This window comes from Suncus etruscus, chromosome 5, assembly GCF_024139225.1.
Source record: "Suncus etruscus isolate mSunEtr1 chromosome 5, mSunEtr1.pri.cur, whole genome shotgun sequence".
Lineage (NCBI taxonomy): Eukaryota > Metazoa > Chordata > Mammalia > Eulipotyphla > Soricidae > Suncus > Suncus etruscus.
This window is the reverse complement of record NC_064852.1, coordinates 122167490-122179586: the sequence shown is the minus strand read 5'-3', so window position 1 is coordinate 122179586 and position 12097 is coordinate 122167490. Positions and strand designations below refer to the sequence as shown.

At 43.2% G+C, this 12097-nt stretch overlaps 2 protein-coding genes across 3 annotated transcripts in view; one reads left to right on the top strand and one right to left on the bottom strand.

The window, feature by feature from the left end:
- Positions 1 to 12097, bottom strand: part of SF3B1 (splicing factor 3b subunit 1) — a 350612-nt gene that overhangs the window by 85149 nt on the left and 253366 nt on the right. The window lies entirely within an intron of this gene.
- The window catches only part of LOC126008972 (MOB-like protein phocein), a 43386-nt gene continuing 31449 nt past the window's right edge, over positions 161 to 12097 (top strand). Inside the window, exons 1-4 of one of the 2 annotated variants that reach the window (XM_049773300.1) lie at positions 161 to 283; positions 860 to 1024; positions 2179 to 2268; positions 2358 to 2607. In XM_049773300.1, coding sequence (XP_049629257.1) covers positions 281 to 283; positions 860 to 1024; positions 2179 to 2268; positions 2358 to 2408 — 309 coding nt within the window. In that variant the 5' untranslated portion in view covers positions 161 to 280 and the 3' untranslated portion in view covers positions 2409 to 2607. Of the gene's footprint in view, positions 284 to 859; positions 1025 to 2178; positions 2269 to 2357; positions 2608 to 12097 lie in introns of those variants that run through there. The other variant, XM_049773301.1, reaches the window with a different exon arrangement.

The window sequence follows — 12097 nt, the reverse complement described above, 5'->3', positions numbered from 1 at the left end:
GCGCCGGCGCTGCTCCTTTCACCTCGTCCGGGGCGGCCTAGAAAAGCCTAGAACGCGCCGCGCTCGCTTCCGCCTCCCGGGCGTGACGTCAGGACTCGTAGGACCAATCGCGGCGCGCGCTTCTGGACACGCCCACACGCACGAGGAGAGGTGGGCGGTAAAGGAGAGCGAGTGCGCCTGCGCACTGTGCGGCCTTTTCCTCCCTTCACGTGTCCGCGGGGCCGGATTGCGGCAGGACTCTGGGTTCGACCGCTGAGGGCGCGGAGTCGCAGTGGGCATCATGGTAAGCGGGGTCTGGGTGCGCCTGCAGCGCCCCGAAATCGGGCTCTTCTGTCCCAAGGCGAGGCTGCCTCGGTGACCGCCGAGCGAACCTCTGCTCCGCCGAGGGCTTAATTGCACCCGCGCGTGTGGCGGCCGGACGCGGCCTGGGGGGCGGGAACCTGCGGCCGCACCGCTTGGGCCCTGCGAAGGCGTCGGGAAGGTAAAATGTGCTGCGAGAAAAGCCTGGCTCCGGGCGGAGGATTGCAGCTGCCCGTTTGCAAACATTTGCAAAATGAAAAAAAAAATCAGGACAAGTTTGACCTTGGGCTAACTTGTGGTCGCCCTTGGGGCATGGCCGGCTGCTGCCCAGGGGCGCGACCACACACCCGGGGATTGGGAAATGGCAGCAGGAAACGGCTCCGAACCTCCCGTTCCTTGCCGAGAGATCGGAACTGATTTTTCGCAGTTATCCGTGCGAGTCACATGTGGTTGGTGGCTGGCTCAGACAACTGCGGCTTTGCCTTTTCTTTATTTTTTTGCATTGTAGTTTGCGAGTTTTTTTTGTCTCAAAAGTAACAGTATCTCTCTCCCTCTGCAGGCAGGACAGGCCTTTCGGAAATTTATTCCGCTCTTTGACCGTGTATTAGTGGAAAGGAGCGCGGCTGAGACTGTCACCAAAGGAGGCATTATGCTTCCAGAAAAATCTCAAGGCAAGGTGTTGCAAGCGACGGTGGTTGCTGTTGGATCGGGCTCCAAAGGGAAGGTAAATGTGAATTTACGGCATCAAAAATGAGACTTGTTTCCTGGGAAATTGAGTTGGGGGGAGGTCCGGGAAATAACTAGATTGTTAAAAGTAACCTCGTTTTTTTTTTAGATCTTGATTTTGTTGTAATCAAGATCACTTAAATGGATTGCTTTTTTAAAATATAATCTGAATTTCCGGTTTTCATGTTGCTGACAGCTCGAGAATTAATATCAGTAACGGTATGTGTGAGCAGCGTGAAATTCAAAATCCAAGTTTTTGGTAAACCATGTGAAATGGAGCCATGGCGCGCTTAGAGTCATAGACCAGGGACCAGGGTTCAATCCTTGGTGTTCCATATGGTCCCTTGATCACGGGGTGTGCCCCCTCTCTCACACACAAACCTTTGGAAAGTTTAACTAGTGGAAAATTGAAGACAAATTTGAGGATGTACACCGTGGTTTGGTTACTCCCGGAATCTTGGCGGTGCTCTAGGAAACCATGAGGGCTGGTTATCTGTGTTCAGGGCAAGTGCCCCACAGTACTCTCACTCCAGCTTGAAAACTGAACTCTTAAAATTGTCCTACTTGTTTAATCATAGCCTTAGTGTCCATATTATAAAAGGGGCAAGTAAGACTATCCTTCCTGGCATTTTGTTAGCTATTCTAAGCCAGAATGCCCTTGGGGTCAAATAAGTAAATTGCAAAGTTCCTGCTGCCTTAAAGAAAGTTCTAGCAAGGAGCTAGCTGTCCTGGACATAGGAATAGGAGGAAATGAGACGCTAATGAAAACTTAATCCTTATTTCCAAATCTTTATTTGGAAGAAAAACTAAACTTGACTCATAAAGTGACTATATGTTACAAGTGTAAGAAATTGAGAACTTTTTGTATGTTTTAAAAACTACTTTATTTGTATTGTATTGTATTGCATTGGTAATTTAAAGGTTAAAAAGTTAGCTTTAAAGTAAATTTTCCTGTTTAACTGCTCAAACTTTGACCCTGAAACCAGTTTATGTCTAAGCCACTGGGCATTATTTCCTTTTAGGGGGAGTTTGGGGTGGAGATCTGCTGAGGGGGGCTGTTTTCGAGCAATGCTCAGGGGATTCATACAGTGCTAGGAGTGGAAAAGATAGATATTTCGCTAACAAAATTACTTTATTTTTTTTTTTTTAAAGAGTGGAGAGATTGAACCTGTTAGTGTAAAAGTTGGAGACAAAGTTCTTCTACCAGAATATGGAGGCACCAAAGTGGTTATAGATGACAAGGTATGTGAAATTGTTTTTTTAAAAGAAGTTAAAATTTTGCTTAGTTGACAGTAATGTGTCTTTTTAACTAATGGCTTCTCTCTTTGCAGGATTATTTCTTGTTTAGAGATGGGGACATTCTTGGAAAGTATGTAGACTGAAAATACCACACTTGAAATGGCATCCCATGAAGCTGCCCATTCCACTGAAGTACTGAAATCTTTCATCATGTAAATAATTTCCGTGTCTCTTTTATAATAAACTAATGCTATCCAAACTAATGACATCAGTCTCTTAACTTTTAGTTTCCCTTTACTGATATAAATACTTCTAAATAAAAATATATAAGTGAATGGTTAATCTTTAGTGATTCATATAATCTATAGGATGTTCTGCGTAACAAACTGTTGGATTTAAACATTGAATTTAGCCTTAATATGTTAGAATTGGTGTTGATATAAAGAATTATACATAATAGAATGAAGGAGCAATACTAACCTTATATATAATAGAAGTATATTTAGAGTCTAGTATCTTCCATGTTAATCTTTTTTTACTTAGAATAACTTACATTTGGAGGAGCCATACAGTACAGTGCTAAATAGCCTGCTTTGTCAGTAACCTGACCCCGTTTCAATTCCTGGCATATGCATCATGTGAATATGGTCCCCGAGCATTGCCAGATGTGGCCCAAAGACCTAAAAAGAAAAAACTTAAAAGATTTCTTTGGTATGATTCAGCTCAAACCAAGGGACTCAGATGCAAGGCATCTGCCCTGACTTCCTTACATTAGAAAAAATAGATTTTAGTAAATAGGATGCTTGCTTTGGATGTGACTGACGACGGTTCTTTTCCCTGCACACCATATGGTCCCCTGTATTCCTGAATACCACCTAACACAAAAGCCTTAACATTTCGAAAATTGGTTTAGTACCTATTATCAAATCATAAGCTCATACAAAGCATGTGCTCTACCATTACACTATATACCAAATCCCTGGACATTTTTTAAAACAGTATTAAAATAGCACGGCGATAGGGTGTTTTGCCTTGCACACAGCCAACCCGGAAGGGAAGTGTTTGATGGCATCCCATGTTTCCTGCCAGGAGTAACCCCAGAATGCCACCAGTTAGGCCCCAAAACCCAAATAAATATCTCCAAGTTGAGGTACAATTTTGAATTTTGTTCCTTGTGCTGAGGTGGGAACTACTAGCGATTAAAGTTGGTAAATCTTATATCAATTGGCTTAAGTTTTAGGGTTTTTCCTGGGAGAAAGGTTTGGGGCTATTCCCAGCTATGCTTAATAATCACTTTTGGTGGGTCTCAGGACCTCTTTCAAGAATAATTGACTAAGTGCAAGACAAAATGCAAAAAGTACAACTCCAGCCCCTATTTAATTTGTTTTTTTGTGGGGGGTTTTGGGGCCACTCCTGATGACTCTCAGCCGTTATTCCTGGCTATGCACTCAGAAATCGCTCCTAACTTGTGGAGACCATGTGGGACACGGGCATGGTCCGTCCTAGGTCAGCCACGTGCAAGGCAGCGCCTTACTGCTACGCCACCACACTGGCCTCCCTTGTTTAAATTTTTGACTACTGTGAACTAAGTCCTACGGCTCTTGGCAACAAGAACTTGAGCAGGAAAGTTAAATTATAACCAGTCATAGGAGGAAGCCCCAAAGTCTGAAAAGTAGCTTATCTGCCTCAGGAGTAACCCCTGAGCACCGCCGGCCAAAAACTAAAAAAAAAAAAAAAGAATACTATATGGACAGGGCCAGAGAGAGCACAGTGGTGTTTGCCTTGCAAGCAGCCGACTCAGGACCCAAGGTGGTTGGTTCGAATCCCGGTGTCCCATATGGTCTCCCGTGCCTGCCAGGAGCTATTTCTCAGCAGATAGCCAGGAGTAACCCCTGAGCACCGCCGGATGGCCCAAACACCAAAAAAAAAAAAAATACTTTATGGAACCTGAAGCTCAGATAATTCTAAGCAATGGGCACTTTACATAAACGGCTGGTGTTAAATGCTGTGGTGTGGGGTAGTTGATAACTACATTCAATTTATGTAATAGGAAACCAAGAAGTGGGTAAATATTCTTAGCATCATGAGCAAAGAGCAAAGATTACCACTAACCCTTAAACTTGCCAAATCGGTCTTAGGTGGTCAATTTTGGATTTTAAGAGTATTCTTTATTTTATTTTATTTTATTTTTGGTTTTTGGGCCACACCCGGCAGTGCTCAGGGGTTACTCCTGGCTGTCTGCTCAGAAATAGCTCCTGGCAGGCACGGGGGACCATATGGGGCGCTGGGATTCGAACCGATGACCTGCATGAAAGGCAAACGCCTTACCTCCATGCTATCTCTCCGGCCCCAAGTGTATTCTTACGTTTATTTTGATAGACTTGAAATAGCAAATGGTCTAGAATAATACGTTATTTTCTTTTTCTTTGCCTCCCCAACCCCCACTTTAAGCCATACCCTGGTGCTTAGGGTTTACTCCTGACTCTACACGCAGAAATAACTCCTGGCAGACTCGGGACCATATAGGATGCCAGGAATTGAACCCAGGTCGGTCATGTGCAAGGCAAATGCCCTACCCACTTGTGCTATCACTCCGGCCAGAAAGATCCGGGGTTGGTTTTGGGGCCACACTGGCAGTGCTTAGGGGTCACTCTTGGGTTTGTGCTCAGAAATCACTCCTGGCAGGCTCAGGAGACCATATGGAGTGCCTGAGATTGAACCTAAATCTGTCCCAGGTTGGCATATGCAAAGCAAAAGCCCTACTGCTGTGTTACTTTGCCAGCCCAAATAATCATTCTTAATAAATTCCCTTGTAAAGTATGTATATGCTATTGAACTTATAGATGTCTCTATTTGGTATACCAAGGCTTAATTTTGCCATATTAAGATACACATATACTTAGTTGTCTTTTTAAATGAAGTTTTGAGATCTCAATATTTTGCAAGAGTAAATGTTTTAGGAATGTGGTGTTACCACACAACGCCTACTACTATCGATGTATAGTCTCCCTCACCACAGACAGTCCCTTCTACCTTCTTTAGGACTATTCAGCATTTTCTTTTCTTTTTTTTATTGATATCTTTAGCATTTTTTTTAACCTTAGTTCTGTGGTCTGAGTTTAAAGGTTTGTTTCCTAAGGGAGTCATCAGTTTACTAGAGGATATGTAGTATAGCTTAGTTATGTGCTGAGTGGTGACCTCACAACTTTGTGAGTCAACATTTTCTTGGTAAGAAAACTGTCTCAAAAGAGATAAGGCAACTTGAAAGTTGGAGATGGAGTTAGGAATGCAGTCTCACGGAACACATGATTTCCTTTCAGGTGACTCCTGAAGACCCAAGTTTAATTCCAACTTCTATTCATTTGTGGACTTAATTCCCAGGCTTTTTATCTAAATCAGAAGGCTAGGAAATACTTTCTGTAACAGAAGTCTAGTGACAGTTTTCTAGCAAAATGCTAAAGACAATTTTTAGGTTCAAATTTATATTAATTACAAAGAAAAAATGTGGGGAGAAGTTAAAGTAAAAAATTAAGGCATTGGGGCCGGAGAGATAGCATGGAGGTAAGGCGTTTGCCTTTCATGCAGGAGGTCATCGGTTCAAATCCCGGCGCCCCATATGGTCCCCCGTGCCTGCCAGGAGCAATTTCTGAGCCTGGAGCCAGGAATAACCCCTGAGCACTGCCGGGTGTGACCCAAAAACCAAAAACCAAAAAAAAAAAAAAAATTAAGGCATTGAAGGTGCGTGTGTTATCTCCTCATAGGATACTGGGAGGTTCATATGTATTAATGTATTTTCTCTGTCTCTCTCTCTCATCCATTCCTACTTGGTAGTGTGCAAGGCAGACTCTACCACTGTGTAATATTTCTCAGGCCCTACTAACACATATCTTTTTTTTTTGGGGGGGGGGGGGAGGGGTACATCCAGCAACGCTCAGGGGTTACTCCTGGCTATCTGCTCAGAAATAGCTCCTGGCAGGCACAAGGGACCATATGGGATGCCAGGATTCGAACCAACCACGTTAGGTCCTGGGTTGGCTGCTTGCAAGTCAAACGCCGCTGTGCTATTTCTCCAGCCCCATGACACATATTTTAAGTCACAAGTTAGAGTAGAATTCAAACAGGGCTGGAGATAGACACGATGCTATCCCATAGTACATAAGATAGTACACTTGACTTGCATGTAGTTTAACCTGGGTACAATCTCCAGCACTATACATGGTCCCCCAAACTCCACCAGGAGTGGTCCCTGAATGTAGAGCCAAGCAGGAGTTAGCTCTGAGCACCACTATGTATGGCCCCAAAATAGATTTGTTTGACTTCAAAGTCTGCCTTCTACTATATTCACATGTTTGTTTAAAAAAAAAAAAAAAAAAAGACAGCCAGAGAAATAGCATGGAGGTAGGGCATTTGCCTTGCATGCAGAAGGATGGTGGTTTGAATCCTGGCATCCCATATGGTCCCCCAAGCCTGCCAGCAGTTATTTCTGAGTGTAGAGCCAGGAGTAACCCCTGAGTGCTGCCAGGTATGACCCCAAAACAAAAACAAACAAAAAAGACAGGAGTGATAGTACTGTAGCTGAGCTTTGTAAATGTCCAATTCAGATTGTATCCCCAGAACTCCATTTGGTCCCCTGGGCCTGCCAGGAATGGTCCCTGAACACAGCTGTACCACCACCACCCCCAAAAAAAAAACACACTAAAAAAACTTGAGTAAAAGGAGCTGGAGCAATAGCACAGCAGTAGGGAATTTGCCTTGCATGTGGCCAACACAGGATGGACCTGGTTTGATTCCCGGCATCCTATATGGATAGGAGCGATTCCTGAGACAGGAGTAACCCCTGAGCACCGCCCTGTGTGACCCCCCCAAAAAAAACTTAGAATGAAATTAAAATTATCAGGGTGCTGTATATAGTGTCATTCATTATTATAATTCTTTATTTCAGTTCATTTTACTTTAGAAATTTCAGTGCATTTCTTTCTCCCCTTAGCCCCTGCCAACTACCATTCTCTTTGTAGGAGTTTGGCTACTTCAGGTAAGGGAAATCCTGCAGTATTTATGCTTTATTTTTTTCTTTCTTGTGTTGTTACAATGATCAGGGATCACTCGGGCTGTATTGCTCCTCCGTTTAGCCATATTTCATGGAATTCATACATGAGGCTCCTGTGTTTCATACAGTCACATGACTGGTGTTTGCACATGTGGCTGCAGTCTTCTCCAAGGTTGTATTCCTTTAACTGCTCATGTGTGCTGAGCAGTGGGGCTCAGGTACCCACACATCTCTTAAGTGGGGTACTAACATCCTGTGCGGACTGGAGATCATTTTCTATGCCAGTGATCAGTTCCTAGAGTCACCACCAGGACCATAATTGGCACCACATGGCAGCAGGACCTCATCTCAGGCTGTTTCCTGCTGTGAGCCAATTCTGTTGCAAATCTTCTGCGCCTGCAAACAGATCCTTCGTGGAGTTCGGGAAAAAATTCCACAGGGAGAGAGTGGGCACACGGAATGGCGAATGACGGAACAATATTGTAGAAATGAATGAAACCACACAGATTGCATGGGGACTTAAGTCTGAAAAGACGAAGACAAATTTATTTTTGAGCTGGCTACTTTTAAAAGGTTGAGGCAGGGTGCAAATTCTTGACATCAAAGAAACTGGGAAAAGAATGGAGGACCCTGGCTTAAATTAGTATATTAAAGAACCGATATTGAAGGTGAAAAGGCAGTTTGTTTTGGGCTTGCTTTGTTTTGGGTAAGCAGAAAGGAAACAGGTAATTTTCAGGGAAGTGGGAAGAGAGAGGAATGTTTTAGAGTTTTAGGGAGAAAACTGAAAATTGTTTTACTATGAGCTAAGTTTTAGGAAAAACCTGATCTTGGCGCCAAAGTAGCAAAAATTACAGGGAGCTGTTAAGTGGGAGACTTGGCGAGATTTGTACTGTCCTCCTTTGTTAGGAGAGAGATAGTTACAGCCACATATTAGAATTATGGCCAAACAATCCACGCAAAGGGTCAACTGATTTTGACTGCTCTAAGCGGGCCTTTTTGGCAAATAATTCCTTTTCAGGAGGGCACTATACCTTGTGGTGTGTGCCTCTCCTGAGTGGGATGTGGCAGTTTCCCAGGCAGACCTTCAGTCCATCTGGCCACTGACCTATCCTCTGATTTGACTGCTTTTCTTTATTTTAATGTCCTTTCTTTTCATCCATGTCATGAATTTCATGAATCATAGTGTTTCTTCTACAAGGCTGAACAATATATATTTTTCCTGTATTTTTTAATCATATTCATCAATATCCTAGTAGATGGACATTGAGGTCATTTCCACATCTTGCTACAGAGAGCTGGGATAGCACAGGGGTAGAGTGCCTTGCACGCTGCCAACCAGGGACAGACCCAGGTACGATTCCCAGCATCCCATATGGTTTCACTGAGCCTTCCAGGAGCGATTTCTGAGTGCAGAGCCAGGAGTGAATCCTGAGTGCCACCAGGTGTGGCCCAAAAAAACAAACAAAAAAAACCACATCTTGCTACTGGGCACAGTGCTGTTGTTATTTGGGTATACTAATATCTCCTGGAGATCCCAATTTCAGCTCTTTTGACTGTGACTCAGAATGGTATTACTGAATAGAACTATTATCATTCTTTTTTATTTTTGTTTTTTTCTGGTCACACCCAATGACATTCAGGGGTTACTCCTGACTTTGCGCTCAGAAATTGCTCCTGGCTTGGGTGACCATATAGGAAGCCATAGTATCGAACCGACATCCATTCTAGGCTAGCGTGTGCAAGGCAGAAGCCTTACGCCCTGTGCCACCACTCTGGCCCCTCATCATTCTATCTTTAAGGGAGCCTCAAACTTGTTTTCTTTTTTTTAATATATAAATTTTTATTTAAGCACCATGATTACAAGCATGTTTGTAGTTGGGTTTCAGTCATAAACAGAATACTGCCCTTCACCAGTGCAGCATCCCCACCACCAATGCCCCCACTCTTCCCCCTCACCTGCCTGTATTCGCAACACACATTCTACTTCTCTCATTCTCTTTATGTTTGTTTGTTTTTTGTTTTGGGGTTTTTTTGGGTCACACCTGGCAGCACTCAGGGGCTACTCCTGGTACTACACTAAGAAATCGCCCCCAGCAGGCACAGGGAACCATATGGGACGCCAGGATTCGAACCATCGTCCTTCTGCATACAAGGCAAATGACCTACCACTGTGCTAACTCTCCAGCCCCTACTCTCATTTTTTAGCATTGTCATGCTAGTTGTTAGTGCAGTTATTTCCCTAACAGCATTCACCACTCTTTGTGGTGAGCTTCAAATTGTAAGCCGGTTCTTCCAGCCCTTCCAGTCCTTAACTCTATTCTCTCTAGGCCTTATTACAGTAATGTCTTTAATTTTTCTTACAACCCATACATAGATGAGTGAGACTATTCTATGTCTATCTCTCTCCCTCTAACTTACTTCACTCAGCATAATAGATTCCATGTACATCCATGTATAGGAAAATTTCATGACTTTATCTTTTCTGATGGCTGCGTAATATTCCATTGTGTATATGTACCACAGTTTCTTTAGCCATTCATCTGTTGAAGTCATCTTAGTTGCTTCCATAGTGCTGCAATGAATATAGGTGTGAGGAAGGAATTTTTGAATTGTATTTTTGTGTTCCTAGGGTATATCCCTAGGAGTGGAATAGCTGAATCATATGAGAATTCAATTTCCAGTTTTTTGAGGAATCTCCATATTGTTTTCCATAAAGGCTGGACTAGACAGCATTCCCATCAGCAGTGAATAAGAATTCCTTTCTCTACACATCCCAGAACTGATTGTTCTTGTTCTTTGTGATGTATACCAGTCTCATGGTATGAGATGGTACCTCATTGCAGTTTTGATTTGCATATCCCTGATGATTAGTGATGTGAGCATTTTTTTTTTTTTTTTTTGGTTTTTGGGTCACACCCGGCGGTGCTCAGGGGTTACTCCTGGCTGTCTGCTCAGAAATAGCTCCTGGCAGGCACAGGGGACCATATGGGACACCAGATTCGAACCAACCACCTTAGGTCCTGGATCGGCCGCTTGCAAGGCAAATGCCGCTGTGCTATCTCTCCGGGCCCAATGTGGAGCATTTTTAATGTGCCTTTTGGCCATTTGTATTTCTTCTTTGAGGAAATGCCTATTCATTTTTTCTTCCCATTTTTTGATGGGGTTAAATGTTCTGTCAGCACCTTGTATATTTTTGATATTAGCCCCTGTCTGATGGGTATTGAGTGAATAGTTTCTCCCATTCTGTGGGTGGCTTTTGTATCTTAGGCGCTATTTCCTTTGAGGTGCAGAACCATCTCAGCTTAATATGGTCCCATCTGTTTATCTCTGCTTCCACTTGTTTGGAGAGTGTTGTTTCCTCCTTGAAGATGCCTTTAGTTTCAGTGTCATATAGTGTTTTACCTACGTGTCATTCTATATACCTTATGGTTTCAGGCCTGATATCAAGGTCTTTAATCCACTTGAATTTGATCTTTATGCATGGTGTTACATGGGGGTCTGAGTTAGTTTTTTGTGCAAGTGGCTAGTCAGTTGTGCTAACACCACTTGATGAAGAGGCTTTCCTTGCTCCACTATGGATTTTTTGCCCCTTTATCAAAGATTAGTTGATTGTATGTCTGGGGAACATTCTCTGAATACTCAAGTCTATTCAACTGATCTGAGGATCTGTCTTTATTCCAATACCATGCTGTTGATAACTATTGCTTTGTAGTACAGTTTAAAATTGAGGAAAGTAATGCCTCCCATATTCTTTTTACCAAGGATTGCTTTAGCTATTCGTGGGTGTTTATTGTTCCAAACGAATTTCAGGAATGTTTGATCCACTTATTTGAAAAATGTCATGGGTATCTTTAGAGGGATTGCATTAAATCTGTACAATGCTTTGGGGAGTATTACCATTTTAATGATATTAATCCTGCCAATCCATGAGCAGGGCATGTGTCTCCATTTCCACGTGTCCTCTCTTATTTCTTGGAGCAGGGTTTTATAGTTTTCTTTGTATAGGTCCTTCACTTCTTTAGTTAAGTTGGCCCTAAGATATTTGAGTTTATGGGGCACTAATGTGAATGGTATTGTTTTTTTTAATGTCCATTTCTTTTTTTTTTTTTTTTTTTTGGTTTTTGGGCCACACCCGGTAACACTCAGGGGTTACTCCTGGCTATGTGCTCAGAAGTTGCTCCTGGCTTGGGGGACCATATGGGACACCGGGGAATCGAACCACCGTCTGTCCAAGGCTAGCGCAGGCAAGGCAGGCGCACCTTACCTTCAGCGCCACCGCCCAGCCCCTAATGTCCATTTCTTAATAAAAAAAAAACAAAACAACTAAAAGGTCTACTTTAAGACTAGACTGACCAAATGACACACCAAACTTCTACACAAAGATGGCACTAAATCCCAGGACAATTATCTCTCTCAATGTCAATGGACTAAATGCACCAATTAAGAGACATAGAGTGGCTAAATGGATCAAAAAACTCAATCCCGGGCCCGGAGAGATAGCACAGCGGTGTTTGCCTTGCAAGCAGCCGATCCAGGACCTAAGGTGGTTGGTTTGAATCCCGGTGTCCCATATGGTCCCCCATGCCTGCCAGGAGCTATTTCTGAGCAGACAGCCAGGAGTAACCCCTGAGCACCGCCGGGTGTGACCCAAAAAACAAACAAACAAACAAAAAAAAAAAACTCAATCCAACCTTCTGCTGCCTACAAGAAACATACTTGAATAATCAGAACAAACATACACTCAAAATCAAAGGCTGGAGGAAAAACATCCAAGCAAACAACACC